At 19.2% G+C, this 22,384-nt stretch overlaps 5 protein-coding genes across 5 annotated transcripts; 3 read left to right on the forward strand and 2 right to left on the reverse strand.

Moving 5' to 3' along the window:
• Window positions 1-913: 913 nt before the first annotated feature.
• On the forward strand, window positions 914-4,024 carry PF3D7_0909700 (FHA domain protein, putative; the record flags this gene model as incomplete). Its single annotated transcript, XM_001351933.1, has 1 exon — window positions 914-4,024. One exon carries the CDS (start codon window positions 914-916, stop codon window positions 4,022-4,024), a length of 3,111 nt encoding a protein of 1,036 aa, XP_001351969.1.
• Window positions 4,025-5,787: 1,763 nt separating this feature from the next.
• Window positions 5,788-6,329, forward strand: PF3D7_0909800 (small nuclear ribonucleoprotein Sm D3, putative; the record flags this gene model as incomplete). Its single annotated transcript, XM_002808879.1, has 3 exons — window positions 5,788-5,883; window positions 5,970-6,050; window positions 6,156-6,329. 3 exons carry the CDS (start codon window positions 5,788-5,790, stop codon window positions 6,327-6,329), a joined length of 351 nt encoding a protein of 116 aa, XP_002808925.1.
• A 1,598-nt stretch (window positions 6,330-7,927) lies between these two features.
• Window positions 7,928-12,049, forward strand: PF3D7_0909900 (helicase SKI2W, putative; the record flags this gene model as incomplete). Its single annotated transcript, XM_001351935.1, has 1 exon — window positions 7,928-12,049. The coding sequence occupies one exon, from the start codon at window positions 7,928-7,930 to the stop codon at window positions 12,047-12,049; it is 4,122 nt and encodes a 1,373-aa protein (XP_001351971.1).
• A 349-nt stretch (window positions 12,050-12,398) lies between these two features.
• On the reverse strand, window positions 12,399-15,743 carry PF3D7_0910000 (SET domain protein, putative; the record flags this gene model as incomplete). The annotated part of the gene is made up of 1 exon (XM_001351936.1): window positions 12,399-15,743. One exon carries the CDS (start codon window positions 15,741-15,743, stop codon window positions 12,399-12,401), a length of 3,345 nt encoding a protein of 1,114 aa, XP_001351972.1.
• Window positions 15,744-16,958: 1,215 nt separating this feature from the next.
• PF3D7_0910100 (exportin-7, putative) lies at window positions 16,959-21,318 on the reverse strand (the record flags this gene model as incomplete). Its single annotated transcript, XM_002808880.1, has 6 exons — window positions 16,959-17,018; window positions 17,141-17,204; window positions 17,295-17,418; window positions 17,536-17,614; window positions 17,801-21,017; window positions 21,266-21,318. 6 exons carry the CDS (start codon window positions 21,316-21,318, stop codon window positions 16,959-16,961), a joined length of 3,597 nt encoding a protein of 1,198 aa, XP_002808926.1.
• Between the last annotated feature and the right edge of the window lie 1,066 nt (window positions 21,319-22,384).

Here is a 22,384-nt window from a genome sequence, read left to right on the forward strand (position 1 = left end):
AATCAAGAAAGAAATTTACATATTGGATTTAAAAATAAAAAAAAGAAATATATAATATATATAATATATATATATATATATATATTTATTTATTTATATAATAATAATACTAATATATACGTGGTGATTATATAATATATTTGATGTTATAATATATATGATGATAATATGATATATACGTTTATATATATATTTATATACATACATATAGTTACTAATATCTTTATTTTTATAATAGAATCATTTTAACAATTAAATTTTAATTTTTTTTTTTTTTTTTAAATTACATATTTGTTTTTATCATTTTTGCAACAAAATTATAATACAAAAGGAATTTTTTTTTTTCCCTTTTTTTTTTTTTTTTTAATTTAAATCTTTTCACGCATAAACAAACAAAAATATACACATGTATATATATATATATATATATATATATATACAATATATGTGTATTTATTCATTTTATTTATTTTTTATGTTATCTACCCTATCTATATTTTTTTTATATCCGTATGATTATAATTACATAGATTGGTACACATTTTTGATTGTACCTAAGAAGCATATATTTATATATATAATAATATATATATATATATATATATTTATTATTTATTTTATTATTTTATTATTTTATTATTTTATTTTTTTTCTTGCTCCAAGACACATTTGGTTGAAATTATTTAAAAAAAGAAAAATTTTTCCAAAAAAACAAGACATCCAAGAAAAGAAAAAAAAAAAAAAAAAAAGAAGAGAAACAACACAAAATAAATAACACCAAATAAATAACACCAAATAAACAACACAAAACAAATAACACAAAATAAATATCACAAAATAAATAACACCAAATAAACAACACAAAAGAAACAAGAATATAATCAAATTAAAATCAAAATATCGTTTTATCAAAATGATTACTAATAAAAAGAATAGAACTTCAAAAAACAAAAATTATATCATAAATGTAAATTGCTACACGTGGATTAATAATAGCCATGGATTATTCGATTATGAGAGTGAGAATTTTTATAAGAAATGTTTCAAGATAAAATGTTTATATAATTATTATTATATATTAAAAGATGATATAAATGTGGAAATAAAAAATGAGGAAGAGATAAGTAATGTTATGGGAAATAATAATAGTTTAAAATTAATATGTAAAATTAAATATATAAATAATAATTATCAACTAATACCTTGTATAGAAAATATATATGATGATACAATTAATAGCGATACGAAGGTGAACGAAATAAATGAAAATAATAACATTAATAGTAACAATAATAATAATAATAATAATAATAATAATAATAATAATAATAATAATAATAACAACAATAATAATAACAACAATAATAACAACAATAATAACAATAACAATAATAATAACAATAATAATAACAATAACAATAACAATAATAATAATAATAATAGTGATATGGATAATTTCTGGGTTATTGTAAAATATTTAAAAAATAAAAGTTCCATATTACATGAAGATGATGTTATTAAACTAGGAAGAGTTAAATTAAAAATAAAAAAAATCATAACAAATGCACAACAAGAAAGGGAATATAATAAATCACAATCTCCTTTTGATGATGATGAATGTGAAACAGTAGCACCAGAGACGGAGCATTTGAATACGTCAACAAATAATATTATGTCTAATAGTTACATGAATAGTAGTGTTATAAATCATAATATGAATTTTACTAATAATGTTCTGGAAGATGATATTTGTATACATTGCGAGAATCTAATAGTAGAAAATAGAGATACTCAAGTGAATCATACTAATATAGAAGAAAATACAAATAATTCTAAAAACCAAAATACAAGAAATACAAACCAATTTATGGCAAATACCAATGTTAATGTACAAATGATTGATAACGAAAATATTAATAACATGAATAATTCTTATTTGGATGATTTTTATTTATTTAAAAATAATACATCCAATCATGAATATTCAAATAAGCAAATGGGAATAGAAAATAATAATAATAATAATATACACAATGGCTACGCCCATGGTCCACAAACTTATTCAAATAATATAGAAAATGTAAGTAAAAGGGAAGGAGAGCAATCAAAAGAAAATTTGGAGAAAAAACAATTAAGAATAATAACATCGGTTGATAATAATAATAATAATAATAATAATAATAATAATTTGGTTATAGTTTCAAACAACATAAGAGGAAATAACAAACACCCTAATTCTGTCCTAAAATTATCCAATAATAAAGATAACAATAATAAAGATAACAATAATAATAATTATAATAATAAAACAAATAAATGCTTTACAGCTAAAAATGTTACCTTAAATATTGAAGATGAAGTATGTAGGGACATCAATGTGGAGTTAGAAAATATGAACCCTAATAATGATGAAAGGAGAAATACTTCTGTAAGTATACATAATAATAATAATAATAATAATTTCATGGAAGATAATATGAACGTATTAATCAATAATAATGTTCATAATAATATCATAAGTACAAATTCAAATGTTTTAATTACAACAAAATGTTGTTGTAAACAGAGTGGTATGAATGTGTTTAACCAAAATAGTAATAATATTCCTAATAATTCAAATAGTATTATTAAAAAATATAAAAAAGAAGACGTATGTGATGATCTTATAAAAGATATGTGTATTCTTAATGGAAAGGAATTTCCTAATCCCCCAAGTTTATATAATTGTCGAATATGTTTATGTGAATATGAAAATGTAAATAACCCATTAGTATCACCATGTAAATGTAAAGGATCTATGAAATATGTACATTTAAATTGTTTAAGAACATGGATGAGAGGACGACTAAATGTGAGAAATGATTGTTCTTCTTGTTCATTTTTCTGGAAACAATTAAATTGTGAGTTATGTAAATTTCCATATCCAACATATATATATATTCAAAATAAATACCTAGAATTATATGAAATACCGAAACCTGAATTACCATATATTATTATAGAACTAATGAATGATAGAAATAAAGGATTTTATATTGTTAGTTTAGCAAATACTAAATGTGTTCGTATGGGAAGAGGTCATGATAGTGATGTCAGGGTTAATGATATCTCAGTTTCTCGATTTCACGCTCTAATTAAATTTCATAATGGAAATTTTTATATAGAAGATTGTAAGAGTAAATTCGGTACATTGATCCAAATACGAAAACCTGTATTTTTTAATATCCGAAGAAATAAATTTATTGCTTTACAAATTGGTAGAACGGTTATGTATGTATATATGAAAAGAAAAAATTGGATATTCTTACCTATATGTTTAAAATTATCAAAAACAAAAGATGAAGATGTTAGTACCCTTGATAATTTCTCTTCAAAAATGTTAGTAGATAATAATATGCAGGCACCGATTAATAACAATTTTGAGTATAACAGAGATAATAATAATAATAATGAACTACCTAATAATCAAAATACAAATCAAATCCTAGAAAGGGTTAATAATCAAATCATAAATAATGAATCCAACAATTCAAATGTTCATGTTAATAATACCCTAAATCAAAATCGTAATGTTCATATAAATGTTAGTAACAATATATTATTAGGAGGTGCAAATAGCAATCATCATAATAATGATGATAATAATGATGAAAGTAATGATAATATGTATGATAATATATATGATGATAATAATAATAATAATAATGATTACATTGTTGCTAGAGGAAATAATTTAAATATGTGTAATAACAACAATCAACAAAATGTTAACAACCAAATAAATATAAACAATAATAATAATAATAATAATAATACACATAATTCAATTAACAGTATAGATGAAGCTAATATAAATTTAAATAGTACAACTAGCGAACAGAATTTAACTCTCTCAAATATACCTATCAATAATAATATTAAAAATGACCAAGCTCATAATAATAATAATAATAATAATAATAATACGAATAATATGACAAATGGAAATATAAGCAATAATGCAAATTCACAAAATATCCTTTGACAAAAAAATTTTTTTTTTGTACCGGCATTTTTTTTTTCTTTTTTTTTCCAAATTAATTGATACTTATTAAGCAAAAAAAATATAAGTATATCTTTATATATAATTAATAAATAATTGTTGTTAACACTATGATCTACTTCTTTTATATATATATATATATATATATATATATATATATATATATATATATTATATATATGTATATATTATGTATATGTGTATCCTTTCTTTTTTTTTTTCTTTATTATAATATAAAATGGTTATAAATAATATTTTTATACAATCCATTTAAAAAAAAATAATAAAAAGAAAAAATAGGATGTATATATGAATATATACGTATAAAATTTAATATACATAAAAAGAATTATATATATATAATATATATATATAATATACCTTTTACCAGTGTATATATTTTTTTTTTTTTTTCAATTTATATAGTTTACCATTATTTTGCCTATCATGTATAAAATGAGGAGGCAATAATAAAATTTTTTTTTTATCATCCTTATTATATATATATATATATATATATATATATTAAGAAAAAATATAGACTTTTAATTTCTCATCAAATTAAATTATTTAATTAGTATGTATAATTTATCTATTGTGAAAGGAATTGAAAAACAATTTTTATATGTTTTGAAAAGATATTCATTTATATATGATTGTATATCTAAAAGAATAAATATAAAAAATATACCATACAAAAATTATCAGAAAATTTTATATGTCAACTGTATATGTTTATAAAATAAAACATTTCATTGTAATGTGAACTATATAATATATATATATATATATATATATATATATATATATATTAATATAGACATTTTTTCAAAAAAATATATTTTGTTCATGTTAAACACGCTTAAAGCATTTTCTCTTTATAAAAAAAAAAAAATTTATAATTTGGGTAATTTATTTATTATAATAAAACATTCTATTTATTACAAATTTTTCATAATATCTGAAATATGATAAATAAGTATTTATAATAATATAAAAATATAATTATATATATATATAATACATACATATATTTATATATAAATATAAATTTTTTTCTTTAGCTTTTCTACAGAGGTATCACGTTTTTCATTTTTTCTTTTTTTATTATATATATAATATATATATATAAATGTAATATTTTAGATAATATTTTGTGCATATATTATTATATATATTCTTATAAGGAAAAAAAAAAAAAAAAAATATATATATACATATTTATTTATATATTTTATAACAATATGATGATATAAAATAAATATTATGTTTTATATATTTTTTGAAAACTTATTTATCATTTAGAGTTTTTGAAAAAATATATATTTTTAAGTATTATATGAATTAATTAATAAATATATTATATATATATATATATATATATATATATATATATATATATATATTATGTTAATAAATACAGATATGGCTTATATATTAAAATATTTTTTAAAAAAAATGTTATAATTTTTAAGAAATATATATTACAGTAAAAAAAGAAAAAATGCTTTCATATGAAAAAAGTTGAATAATATTAAGTTAAAGTAACAACAATATATAGTTATATAAAATATATATATATATATTTATAATTATTATTATTCTCAAAAGTTTTATATTTATTTATTCAATAGGAAAAATAAATAAAAATAAGGATAATATATAAATATATATATATATATATACATATATGTTATATTTTGGAAAGAAATATAAAATAACAATATATAAAATATTATAAAAAAATGTCAGTTGGAATACCAATAAAGTTATTACATGAGGGAATAGGTCATACCATATCTGTTGAAACAAAATCGGGAATTTTATATAGAGGCACATTGGTAAATAGAGAAAAAATAAAGAAAAGAAACTTTAATGGTAGCATAAATATATATATATATATATATATATATTTTTTTTTTTTTAGCTTTTTGCAGAGGATAACATGAATTGTTTACTTGAAAATGTATCAGTAGTAAAAAAAGATGGCAAACAAATCTTATTGGAAGTAAGAAATATATACATATATATATATATATATATATATATAATACTATTCATATTTATTCTTTTATTTTAATTTTATTTTTGTTATTATTATTTATTTTTACAGCAAGTATATATAAGAGGTGGTAGCGTGTCATTCATGATATTTCCAGATATGTTGAGATATGCTCCTATATTTAAAATTAATAAATCCAAAGCAAAAACTAATTTTACAACCATAAGAAGAGCAATGGAAGCTCATGCTAGAATTGCATCAAAAAATAAAGACTTAAAAGCATAGAAATTTATAAACATTCTACTTTTTTCATTTAATGATATTATTTTTTTATTATTTATTTATTTATTATATTATATTTTTTTTTTTTTTTTTTCTTGTCTTTGTTATTAATTTTATTATTTAAACGTTTTATTTTTTTTTTACATTATTCCATATATGAAAATTAAATCCTTTTTTAATTTAATTTTTTTTTTTTTTTTTAAGATATAAAAAACATTACGAATATATTTAAATATGCATAAAAATGAAAATTTCAAACTTTTGTTATAAATGTTAAAAATTAAATAACCATATTGTTCCTATATTATTATATATATAAAAAAAATATATGTCCTACTTTTTTATATAACCATCTTTATATATATGTGATGATAAATATGTTTATTTTTTTTATTTTTTTTTTTTTACACATTCATTCTTTATCTTTTTTGTTTGGACGAGTTAATGATCAAAATTTGTATGTCATCTTTTATTTCTATTAATAAAAAATGGAAAAGTAAAAGGATATTTTATCGAATGGTCATGTAATATAAAAATAATAGATCTGTATATATATAATATATATATATATATATATATATAAATATATATATATATGTTTATATATACATTACATCTATATATTAATATAAAACTAATAAATGTAATAAAAGCTCATTTTTAAATATTACATTATTTGTCATTTTATAATGATTTTAAAAAATGTACTTTATAAACAAAATTACTAATTATATATATATATATATATATTTATATATTTATTCATTTCTTTATATTATATTATATTATATAATATTTTCTTTTCATAATATTTTATTATTTTATGTATATTTATATGTACTTTTATCATATATGTATGCATATATAATGACATATATATATAATATACATATTCATATATATATATAATAAATATATATTTAATATATATTTAATAAATATTTAATATTCAATATGATATTTTTTTTAGTTTTTCATTTTTTTTCATATTCAAGAAATTTATAAAAATATTATTTTTTATATATTTTATAAAAAGCAAAATATCTTTTATAATTTTATATATTTTTTGTAGATATATATATTGGTCTGTTTACATATGTATTTATAAATGTATTTATTTATTGATTGATTTTATTTTTATATTATATTATTTCATTTCATTTCATTTTATTTTATTTTTTTTTATTTTTGTTCTTTTTTTTTCATGTTAAATATATATATCTTAATTAAAAAATTAGATGTTATATATTAAATATGTTATTCGAGTGCCTCTGTGGTTATTTATATATATATTATTTTATTATTTTTTTTTTTTTCTTTTGGAATATGAAAAAGAAAAGTTTATTTGAATTCATTTGTATTCACTAATTATACGTGATACTATGTATTAAAAAAAAAGAAGAAAAAAAAGTATATTTTTTCTAAATATGTATGTATATATATAATATATATATATGATATTCCTTAAAACTACACCTTTTACGTTTATGAAATATATGAAATGTTATAATATTATTTAAATTATTTACATAGTATTAAACTATAATATATATATATATATATACATACATATATATTTATTTTTATTTTTAATTTCCCTTATGGCATATAATATATATTCCAACTTGTCCGATTTTTGGACTAGTGATGATGATGAAGGGGACGAAGGATCAAATGAAGAAGAGGAAGAGAAGAGTGTATCAAATGATAAAGAAGAAAATAATAATTTAAAAAATGAAACCTATGGTTATGATATAGAAGATAGTTTTAATGAATATAATATTTATAAGAGAGAAGATATGAATATGATGTATAATGATGATAATTCATTTAATAAAACAATAGATGAAAGATTACATTTTAATATAAATGATATAATGAATGAATGTTCAAATGAAATATCAGAAAACTTTACCATAAATAATCTTTTAGAAAAGTATGATATAAATAATTTTATATATAATGATAATTTATTAAAATATTGTGAAACAGGTGTAGCCATAAATGATGAAAAACCCAATAATGAAAAATTAATTTTGAATGAAGATTTTGAATTTAATGTGAAATGTTCATTTAATTATGTTAACCCTCCAAGTTATGGTTTAAAAATTAATAGAGATGTAAAAAATGAGGTACCTCAAGAAAATATAAAAAATAATAATTTGGAGATGAAACAAGTTATTTATAATAAAGAGGAAATGTTAGTGGAAAAAAAAGTTTTGGATGATAATGAAAATGTTGATATGGAAAAGATCGACCATCCAAACGGAAAAAATATTGATAATAATAAAAAATATGATGATGATGATAATAATAATAAAAAATATGATGATGATAATAATAATAATAATAATGATAATAATTTGAATGAGGCACAAATATTAAATAATAATATAGAGAATACAAAAATAAAATATATACGAAAAAAATGGGTTATTGAAGATAACGAATCAGATATTTCAAATTTTAATAAAAATGATTTATTATTAAATTACGATTTTGAATTAGATGATTTTCAAAAACGATCAATTAAACATTTAAATAATTTTAAACATGTGTTTGTAGCTGCTCATACATCAGCTGGTAAAACATTGATTGCTGAACATGCTATAGCATTATCCATAAAATTACAAAAAAAGGCCATATATACTAGTCCAATAAAAGCTTTAAGTAATCAGAAATATTATGAATTTAAAAATATTTTTAAGGATGTTGGAATTATTACAGGTGATGTGAAAATGAATGTAAATGCAAATTGTATAATTATGACAACAGAAATTTTAAGAAATTTATTATATCTAAATGACAATATTATTAATAATATACATTGTGTTATATTTGATGAAGTTCATTATGTAAATGATGAAGATCGAGGTGTTATATGGGAAGAATCTATTATTATGCTTCCTCATCATGTTCAAATATTATTATTAAGTGCAACCGTTCCTAATTATTTAGAATTTGCTGATTGGGTTGGTTTTACCAAACAAAAAGAAGTTATTTCTATATCAACCAAAAAAAGACCAGTTCCATTGTTACATTATATATATGTTTATGATTCTGTCTATTTAGTTATGGACGAAAAAAATAAATTTTATTCGTCAGCATTTAAAGAAATTTATGTAAAAATTAGAGAAAAACAAGAAGCTAATAATAAAAACACAAAACAAATAACATCAGGTAGTAATAATACTTCTTCGAATTTAAAAAAGAATAATAATTATTATGATTCAAAAAATAAATATCTTACTACAACAAATAATAAAGAAAATGATAATACACAAAATAATATTAATAATAATAATAATAATAATAATAATGTTATAGGATATTATGAATATTGTAAACAAAAGAGAAAACAAAAATTGTTTGCTAATGAAGCTAGTATGAAAACTGAAATACAAAAATTACAAACTCTTATTAAAAAATTAGATCAAGATAATAAATTACCAGTCGTATTATTTTGTTTTTCCAGAATTAAATGTGAAACGTATGCTAAATGTATGCCTCATTTAAATTTTCTTGATACCAATAAAAAATCTAAAGTACATTTATTTATTAAAGAATCTATATCCAAATTACCGAAACAAGATAGAGAATTAAATCAAATTCAAAGTTTAAGCAAATTGTTAGAAAAGGGAATAGGAGTACACCATAGTGGTCTTCTACCCATACTAAAAGAAATTGTGGAAATCTTATTTTCTAAAGGATTAATAAAAGTATTATTTGCAACCGAAACATTTGCTATGGGTATTAATATGCCAACCAAATCTGTTGTTTTTACATCCATATATAAACATGATCATTTAAGAAAAAGAATATTAACTTCATCAGAATATACACAAATGTCGGGTAGAGCTGGTAGAAGATCATCAGATAAATATGGTTATGTTTATATATGTTGTTGTGATAATATTCCAGACCAAGTACAACTCACCGAAATGATGATGCAAAAAGCTGTTAGTTTAAAAAGCAAATTTAAAGTAACATATAATATGATTTTAAAATTATTAATTAATAAACAAATAAATATTGAAAAAATGTTATTTAGTTCATTTCTTGAAAGCTGTAGAGCATTACAAATACCATTATTTAAAAAAGATCTTAAAAGAAAAAGAAAATTGTTACAAAATATAAAAGAAGTTCAATGTATATATGAACAAGAAAATAAAAATGCATATCCTCCTATTGAACAATATGTACAAATAAATTATAGATTAAAATATATTGGATTAAATCTTCATAAAAAATTACTAAATACAAAGAGTAGTAATTGTTTTGTTATCGGAAGGGTTATGTTATTAAATAATATACATATCCTACATAGTTCGGTATATGCCATATATTTAGGATGTGATAAAAGTAATAATAAAAAAAAAAATGATAAAGTTGATTTTGCTCAAAACAGTATTTTCTTTCAAAATAATTATGAAGATGATCGATCGAATGAGCGATTTTTCTTTTTATTTATTCTTCCTGATTTTATGGCATTTGAGGATTTGCCTGATTATATTATCAATGAAGCTGATCAGAATATGTTGACATCAAAAAAAAAAAAAACTACGAGCAACAACAATAATAATGACAATAATAATAATAATAATAAGAGTAATAATAATATTTTGTCAAATTCTGTATCGGAAAATATAAATTTATACGAAAATTATAAAAATGTGTTTTCCAAAAAAAATAATAAAAGTGATATAAAAATTATATACCACTCATCATTCGATACAGATATGAATAAAAAACATTTTGTTGTTTGCTCAAATGTTTGTATAGAAAATATCTCTATTATAACTAATACTGTTATTAAATTACCAAATGTAAATAATGCAGGTATTCTTAATAATCCAAAAAATTTATTATTATATACATTTGAACTGGATAGACTAATAGAAAAAAATAATTTCGAACCATTCGTTTTGACAAAAATGTTAAAGTCGTTAAAATGTGAATTTTATTCTGTATTAGTTAATCAAGCAGATTATTTAGAAAACTTAAAAAAATCGAAATGTTATAATTGCAATTTAAAAGAAAAACATTACCAACTTATATGTAAAAAAAACGATTGCTTAGATGATATCGAAAATATTGAACGAAATATTAATGCAAAATCATTAAACCTTTATGAAGATTTAGAAGGTAAACTTAATGTTCTAAAACATTTTGGATTTATAGATGATCAAAATAATTTAACTGTAAAAGGAAAAATAGCTAGCTATATTACATTAACTGATGAAATTACTTTAACACAAGTTATATTTGAAAATGTTTTGAACAAATTAAATCCAGCTGAAATAGCAGCAGTATTATCATGTTTTGTAGCACCAGAAAAGAAAGTTGAAGAATCACCAGATTTAACAGTTAATTTGCAAGAAGTAAAAGCAGCCTTAACAAATATACATAGTAGCTTTGAAGAATTTTATAAGGTTATTCGTCTAAGAATAAGTTCAGAAGATCATTGGAAATTATGTAATTTTAAAATTATGTTTATTGCATATAAATGGACTCTTGGTGTATCCTTTGCAGAGTTGTTAGAACAATGTGAATTAGAGGAGGGATTAATAGTAAGATCTATATTACGATTAGATGATTTATGTAGAAAAGTTAAAATTGCTTTCTTATATCTTGGAAATATTGATTTGGCACAAAAAGTGGAGAAAACATCTCATCTTTTGAGAAGGGATATAATATTTACAACATCATTATATTTACAGTAAATATGGTTATATATATATATATATATATATATATTATATATATATTATATATCTTTTATTTTTAATAATCAATGGACTTTAATTTACCTTTATTTATTATTTTTTTTTTTTCATTAAATTTGTTTACATTTTGACTATACAATTATTTATCGAATAAAAATTAAAAAAAAAATAAAATAATAATGATATATATTTTTTCTTCTTATAAATAAATGTATATATTGAAAAATATTTCATAATAAATAAATAAATAAATATATTTATATATATATATATATTTACATATATACTTATATTTGTACACAAAGGTATCTCTAGTATGAAACATTTTTATTATTTTATTTTCGCCTCAGTGCACCATATTTAATATGTTATTATTTGCCATATCAGCTAACGTCAATATTGTAGTCCTGTCCATAATTTTTCTATTATGCATGTGCTCATAACACATTTTGAATGCTCGCTGCAGACAAATATAAGAAACATCCCAGGAACCATACTTTTGTTTAATTAATTCTAAGAATCCTGATGTAGCTAAATTATAGATCGTATTATAATTGCCTGTATATATACATATAATAAAAAACTTTAAAACTAAGGGAACTAAATCGGTATGAATGGCCTGGGGACATTGAATTTGAATAAAATAGAAAAAATTATAGAATGCATTGAAGCAGGTCGAAATATAATTTTCATTTAATGAATTCATAGTATATAATGAAAAACAAATATCTGCTATAATATAATTAAATGAAGCATATAGCCAATGTTTCTCACCTAATATGCTTATTATATATGATAAGGTTTCTTCTATATTACTTATAAGTATAGATAATTCAAAATTGTTAGTATTTATTTTCTCTTTTATAGCATTATATTGAATAATAAAATAATATTCACTTTTTAAAGGCATAACGTATTTAGATATACTATTATTACATATAGCACATATCCATTCTTCGTTATTAACAAATTTGCAATAACCTATTTTTTCGTCCTCTGCATTTTTGACATTTAAAATATGAAGAAAATTATTTTTTAGTTTTATGCTAAAAGGCAAATGAGAATTACATAAAACGTTTAAATTTATATTATTATTTGTTAAACAACGGGTTTGTTCTATACCCATGTTATTATTATTACATCCATAATTTTTAATATTATTATATTTATTATTCCTGTTATTCTTGTCATTATTATATTTATTATTGTATAAACTTGTTGATGATAAGAGGACATTCTCAGAATTAAACATATTAGGATCTTCTATATTATCTTTTTTATTAGTTCTTTTTTTTATATTATTCTTAATAATAAGCTCAGTTTTGCTCTTATTAAAGTCATAAACATTTTCATTAGCTAAACAAAAAGTATTATTATTACAAATATTATGAAGGGATTTATTATTACGCGGTAGGTGATGTTCAACATATATTTCATCAAGTCTTTTTTCATGATCTAATTTATTTTGAGATATTTCTTTATATTTCATTCCAAATAATAAATTTTGTGATTTGTTTATATTATCAGCATTGTGTATTTTTGAATCCTCACTGTCGTTTAACAAATTTGTGTATGCTATATCAGAAGGGTAAGTTATATTTCCTTGAATTTTTTCAGAAACAATATTATTTTTTCCTAAATTATTTTTACTTATATTATTATATTCATATTCGTTTATGTGCGTTTCGTTATAATTTGTAGTATTACTATATTTATATAAATTATTTTCATCGAATATTTCTTTATTTTTATAATTAGTTGTATTGATACTATTTTTTTCCTCACCATTTAATGTATTATATTTTAATAAATTATTATTATGTGATTGATTTTCCATATCATTTTCATTTTTGTCATCTTTTTGTTTAAAATTTTTTTGTTGATACATAATTGTGGGCATATAGTTTTGATTTATTTTTTTACTAACATAAGAGTATTTACAGGCTGCACAAAGTATATTCCTTTCTTCATCAATTATTTGTAAACATCTATTACATGAGCAAGTAATATTCTTTATTTTATTTAATTTTTCATTTCTATATTGAATAGATGTATACAATTCATTTATTAAAGAAATAGTTATTTCATCATACATATTTATTGTTCTCATAGCTAATAAGCATATATTTTTATCGTCTATAAAACAATAGCTAGCATTTGGAAAACAACTATGATTTAAAAATGATGCATGTTTAAAAAGTTTTATTTTACTTTTATTACTTGAAGAAATAAATGAATTTTTTAAAATGTCAGTAAATTTTTCAAATTGTATCAATTTATCAATAAATCTATCATTTCTAAAATTGTTTATTGATTCTTTATATATATTATTATTATTATTATTATTATTACTATTTGTAAATTCTTTAAAAACCATGGCGTTTTGGTTAGTCATATTATTTTTATTATGATGATCATTATTTGTATTATTATCATTTCTATGTGGTATATTTTTCTTCTCTTTTAAATATCCATCCTCTTTTATAACAGGTTCATTATTATTAATATTAGTAACATTGTCATATTCATTTTTATAATATTTCAAGTGAATAATATAATCAATTTGTTTCTTTTGATCTTCATTAAGCATATTAAAAGTTTCCCATAAATCATCGAACAAAATAGCTGTTTCTAATAATTCATGTTCTATAAAAAGTATTTGACCTACTTCCACTTTTTTATTTGCTACAATTTTAGCTTTCTTATTATTTTTGTCTTGTATAATTAATATGTTATTATAATTTTGTTGTATTGTTTTATATTTAATGTCATATGATTCGTTAAATATTTCGTTATTTAGTCTATCTTTTTTTTCTTTTTCATTTATATATAAGCCATGATAATTATAGTTATTTCGTTGATTTATATGGTTGAAATCGTACGTTATTTTATTATTATTTTTTTTATTACTTGATATTTTTAAATATGTTTCTTTTTTTTTTGTATGTTCATCATCATCAATATTATTATTATTATTAAAAATGGTTGATTCCTCTTTTTTCTTTGATATACTCAAATTATTATGCACATCTACATTCCTTAAAGAAATGTTATACCTATTATTATCATCATTGTTATTTATATATAAATTTTCTGATTTTAAAATTTTCATTTTATCGTTCATTGATCTATTATGATGATTCGAATTGGACACATCAAAACATGTTTTATTTCGTTTACTATTTGTTCCATTAAATTGATAAACACTCTGTGATTCTTTTAAACTCATATATCTTTTCATTTCATTATTCCATATATAATCATCATATGAGACTTTTGTATTATTCCTAGATAATTCTGTAGAATTATTTACCTTATCATCATCAAAATTATTATTATTATTTTGATTTTCTTTTTCTTTAATTTTTTCATTAACAATTTTATTCAAATCGAAACCGAAAGGATTATTCAACAAGACATTAATATTTTTACCACCCACTCTGTTGTTATATAATTGTAAATTATTTATTAAATTTAAGGATTTATGTAATTTTAATCTATTTTTATTATTCATCATATTTTTTATATCTTCTGATATTATATCATTGAAGTGTTCTAGCCATACTTTGGCTTTATTACCATTAATGTCTTTATTTTCCTCAATCTCTTTCTTCTCTTTTACCTTGATTACACATGAACAAAATCCAATTTCTTTTTTATTTTCTAGTAATTTTTTTCTTATTTTAGACATGTTTCTTTTCTTCTTAAATAAGAGCTGGATACAATTTGCCTTATACTATTTTATATGCTATTATATGAATATTTATTATATATATATATATTAATAAATATGTATTATTATATATATTATTATATATATTATTATATATATTATTATATATTTATTACATATATTATTATATATTTATTATATATATCTTTCTTTTCATTTTTTTTGTTTCTTTTTTTTTTTTCTTTTTTTTTTTTTTAAATATAGGGGGAAAAACAAAAAAAAATATATTAATTACAATTTAGGCACAATACAGTAAAAAAGGAAATATATAAAAAAGATTATGGAGATACGTTTATTTGTATATATATATATATATGTCACAGTTTTATATTCCTGCAACCATTAAGATCTACAGATCTTTCTTTAAGAATATTTTTGTCAAAAAGACATATTTAAAAAATCATACTAATATATATATATATATATATTTTTATCATAAGAGTTATGCATCTTAGGTGCTATGCCCAATTTATTTTAAATTTATTCTTATATAAAATAAGTAAGGTGTAATTTTATTTTTATTTATAAATAAGGATAATTCTAGTATTATTATAAAGGTTCATTATACATACATATATATATATATATATATATATATATATATATATATATATACAAAAAAAAAAAAAAAAAAAAACAATTAAACAATAAACAAAAATTAAAAATATGAATAAAAAATAATTACAAAACCGATGTTGTACATTCAATAGATAATGTTAAAATAATAAAACTTACATTAAGATCCATATTGATAAAAACAAATATATAAAATAAAACATTATATATTATAAGATAGTTTATATGGACCATTTACAACATACTTATTTATGTTTACTTTATTAATATATATGAAGTGTTCACATATATATATATATATATATATATATATATATATATATAATGCAAAAATATAAAAAAATGACATATTTTTTTTCTTTTGGAATATTTCCCAGAAAAAAATATATAAGTCTAAAATAATATTATGATGAAACAAAATATAATTATATGGTTTATAAAAAGAAATAATAATAATAATAATAATTATTATTATTATATGAAGGTTTATAAAATATAATTTTATAGGTCCTACAAAATTATCCATTGTGGGTTTCTCTTATTTATTCACATGTTCTTATTTGAACTATATTATTATTTTTTTTTTTTTTTATAAGCTTATATTAAAATGTTTCTAATTTCTTGGGCAAACGTGTATAGATTTCTCGTAAAGTTTTCCTATTGAACAAAAAAAAAAAAAAATAAATAAATAAAAATATATATAATATAATATAATAATATTTTTTATGGTATATAAAATATAAAATAATTATATTATTTATTATGTATATTTTCCTTACCCTATTGTTTGGAGCCAAGTTTGATTCTATATGATCCATTAATTTACAAAAGCTATGTCTCAATCTATAATGAAAAATAAAAAAAATAATATATATATATTAGATCATGGAAATATATCTATATATATATATGTATATGTTTTATTTTTATTACTTTTGTTTTTTCTCTTCGCTCTGTTGAGATATTAATTGTTCCTGTATTTTAAAATATCCTTGGGCATCCAATAAAATTAGACCCAATAATGGCTGGGACATACTCCATGTACTTCCAAAGTCTCCTGTAGAAAAATTGTTTATGTACATGTATATATTGTTTTGGAAAAATTATAAGGTTAAATAAAAAATGTGTGCACATATTTACACATTGTGTGAGAATAATTTGGTCATAAAATTACCTCCTAAGATTAAATGGAACATCAAATTTAATACTTCTTTTAATGCTTGCGGTTGGCTTTCCAAGAAATTTTTAATTATCTGTATATCATAAAATAAGAAGATATATGATGATATGAATTAAAATATGATAAGGTATTATAATGAAAAAAAAAAAAAAAGGAACATATATATAAATCTATATCAATAAAAAAAATATATATATATATATATATATATATATAATTTTTTTATATGAACCATGTGATGCTTGTTTTTATTTATTACTTGTCCTTGTTCAGTAGAATTCTTCCTGTTAGTAAATATATAGGTTACTATGTTATCTAATATTGAACAACATGTCATTGATACGGTATAATCGAAGGAACATAATCCTTCTTTTACATTATGGATTATATCAGCTATTAATTGAAATTCCAAATTCAATATTCTTTGAAAGAAATTTTTTGTAACTAAATCTAGGAATGAAAAGTAAGGTTTTAAATGTTTGATGTAAGATAATAAATCATTTGTTGGTATAACTAAACACATATTTAATGCTAAATTTAGAGAGTTGTTTAATATATCATCATTATACAAATCGAAAATTGCAAAATTAACAAAATCTCCGTTTAAACAATTATTAAACATATTTAATAAAAGGGAGATAATTTTATATTTTTCTTTATATATATCAATAAATTTATCTTTTTGTAATAAATTATTAGATATAATAATTAATATATTCGATACTACTTTAAATAATAATATTCCATTTGGTGATGATTTAGGAAATGTTATTCTTTGTGATTTATTATAAACAAATTCACACATAAATTTTAAAAATGGAATACATATATCATAACTATTCCATATAACATCAACTAAGGATGTTAATATATTCATTTGATTATCTTCTAATGGATGACTATTTATAAAGAAATTAAAAAACATATTATATGTTTCTACATTATTACAAGCCATACATATTCCTCTTAAATCTCTTAATGCTCCAATAAATGTTAATTTAATTTCATTATTTTTTAATATAATATCTTTTCCATTTATATTTATTTCTCTTTTTATACATTCCAATATATTATTAATAGGTGCTATATATTTTTCAAATGTTGACGAAACTAAATTTTGTTCCATAAATAATAATTTTGTTAATATTAAATAATAGTTCGTTCTATATTTATAATATTTTGATATCTCTAAAAATTTTGTACTTCTATTATGTAACAAATTTAATATCTTTTCATTCTTTAACAATAATCTAGCAAATACTATTAATTTAGGTGTCTTATCTTCTAAACAAACAATATTCATTCCTGAAACCAAATCATGAAATAAATCTAAACTTCTTTTTATGATTTGTTCATATTCTACTCTATTATTTAAATTAAACAATATTTTGCTAATGATTAAATCAATAAGTGGATCATTGTTATCATCATCATTTTCATTTGTTATTAATGAAGGTGTAGCAAAATTGTTCATGTTATTGTTAAGTAAAGTGTTTGGATTATTTGTACTACCCGTTGTAAAACCTAACGTATTATTGATACCACAACTATTACTACTATTATTATTATTAATAATATTATTACTATTATTATTATTATTATTGTTGTTGTTGTTGTTGTTGTTATTATTAGGATACATATTCGATCCACCATCTGGTATAATTTTCAAAGCAACTGATCGCATTTCTTTTAAAAATTGATTATTTTTTTTCCCACTAATATATACCTTTTTAAATAACTCTAAACAATTTAAATAAGCAAATTCTAAATATTCAAAAACTTCAGGAGATTTGTTTGTTTGATCCATTAAAGAAAATACTAAGAAACATAATTCTGAATTAATTTTAAAATTATTAAATGATGAATTTTTCATATTAGATATTGCACTACTTGATATGATAGATGCAATTATAAATACTAACCATGTGGTTTGTTCTATAAAAACTGTTTTACTAATAAGATTATTTTCATGATTACTTTTTAATTCATAAAAAATTGATAATAATTTTGCACCAATAAAATTATATTGTAATTTGGATAAATTTGATATTAATTCTAATTGTTCACTTCTTAATACATCATTATATAATGGATTTTCAATTTCACAATTATCTCCTTTTTCACAGATATAATTGGCTAGCTCTAATCTGGTATTTATAAAAATAATGGTAATATCATAAATATAATCACAAATTATAAGATATTTATTATCTATATCATGTGAATTAAAATTATCAGATATAGAATTTTTTTTTGCAAAGATATTTTTATTACTTAATACATCTTTTAATAAATCTTTTTCATCAGTTCTATTATTTATTTCTTTAATTACTTTAGGTGGTATAATATTTAACATATTACTCCATATACCTAATAAATAATGTTTACTATTACATAAATATTTCCAATTCTTCATTCCATCCATAGTAAACAAATATATATTATGACACCATGACAGAAAATTTGAATAGGTACTTAATTCTTGTAATCTTACACTAGTATCTATTTTACCAATTAATCTACACATTTCATGAAAACAGTCTTCATCATTTAAACCAATTTTTTTCTCTATAATTTTATTAATACCCCCCAAAAATTCATTCATATAATGTACTTTTTGTTTTTCATTTGTAAAAAACGTTTTTCTTAAACTACCTAATAATATTAAGGATCTTAAACAATATTTACCACAACAATTTCGTATATCATCTTCTTCAGACATACATAATTCATACATATCAAAAAATAATTTAGGTATATTCTTTTCATTAAATATATCCCATGATTGTGGTATCATTAATGATATATTTTCATCTGAACTTTCATCATTTATCATAGTTCCCATAAAATCAAATGATAAACTATTATATATTAATTCTAATACTTTAATTAATAATCTATTTTCTTCTATTCTTAATTCTATTCGAATACTACCTTTAACAAATTCTTCTAATGTCTCTATACCTACTTTAAATATATCTTTTAATACATAATCTCGAAAAGATATGGCACACCTTCGGCTTTTTGCTGAATTTACTCCACACTGTGGATGCATATCTTCAATCAAAGCTGCATATATATATAATCCTATAATCCAATGGCTAGTTACAGAATTTAAAAAATATTCTACTTGTTTTGTTATAAGGGAATAATTCGTATTCTCTAGCCAAGATAATTTAACTATACGAACATATAAACGTACAAAATTTCCTAAGATATTTGTTGATAAATTTAATAAGTCTACACCTTTATTATATAAATAGGATATCACAAATTCTTTTAACTCATCCTTTTCTTTCTGATCTATTTTATTCCATTCGTTTGTAATTAATTGAAGTAACCCTGAAGTAGTAAATATAAGAGTATGTACATGATTAGTACTTCCTAAAATGTTCTTCAATTTACTAACATTCATTACATTGTTTACAAGTGGAAGTAATATGGTATGTGCTTGATTTTGTTCTTCCTTGTTTCCGCTAAAAATATATAGAAAGCAGGAAAAATAAAAAAAAAATGAAAAAAATAAAAAATAAAACATAAAAAATAAAAAATAAAACATAAAACATAAAAAATAAAAAAGAAAACAACATGAATGTATATAAATGTAAATAAATAAATAAATATATATATATATATATATATATGAATATATGAACCAATGATGATATAAAATATCTTTTTTCATTTTCCATAATATATATATTTTATTTATGTTAGGACTTACCAATACATAGCTTCACAAAGAACTTGAAGCTGTTGTAATTCTGATTCACTCATTTTTAATTCAAGGGATTAATATTATATTTTATAAAATATATATATATATATATATATATATATATATATTCTTTTTATTTTATTCTTGTATTTTTAAAAATAAAAATGATAATCGAAAAAGAAAAGTGAAAAGAAAAGATAATTATACATACATAAATTTACTTATTTGTTTTAAACATATATATGATTTTATCTTTTTCTTTTCTTTTCTTTTACTTTATCTTTTTTTTTTTTTTTTATAAAAAAAAGGGGGGAAAAAATTCAGTTCAACAATATATTATTATGTGTTTTATATAAGTATATATACATAAACTTATACACTCTTACACATACATTATGAAATAACTCACAATAAATTAATTTTGGGTACATATATATATATATATATATATATATATATATAAATAAACATAATATCTATATATTAATATTTTCTAATGGATTCATATATATATATATATATATATATATAATAAATAGATCATTTCAAATTTTTATTATATATATGAATAAATAAACATGAAAATAAAATTATAATTTATTATATATAGTTTGTAAATTCAGCATATATATTATTTTTCCCTTCTATTTGGTATTTTCATTTCTTCTTTGTTTCTTCTTTTATTCATACAAAAGGTATGAAATACTTAAGTGAATTCAAAATGCATTCAATAAATTTAATAAAAATTTAATATTTTTATTAATATACAAAATAAAGCATTTCAATTGGAAGAAAATAATATAATATAATATAAAATAAAATAAATAAATATATATATATATATATATATATTAATATTTATTTATATATAACATATAAAATTATAAAAATATCAATCATTAAAAATACATATTTTATTTATTCATATATTTTATTTCTTCTTATTTTAAGAAATAAATAAATAAATAAATAAGAATAAACAATATAAATATTATATTAACTCAAAAAAAAAAGTTATAAATAAAAAAATATAAATTAATCATCGTGTGCGTATTCCTATTTTTATTACTTTCAATAATTTTTATTTTTTACTTTCTTTTTGAGAATTCCGAAATTATATTAGAA

The sequence above is a fragment of the Plasmodium falciparum genome (assembly GCF_000002765.6).
Source record: "Plasmodium falciparum 3D7 genome assembly, chromosome: 9".
Lineage (NCBI taxonomy): Eukaryota > Apicomplexa > Aconoidasida > Haemosporida > Plasmodiidae > Plasmodium > Plasmodium falciparum.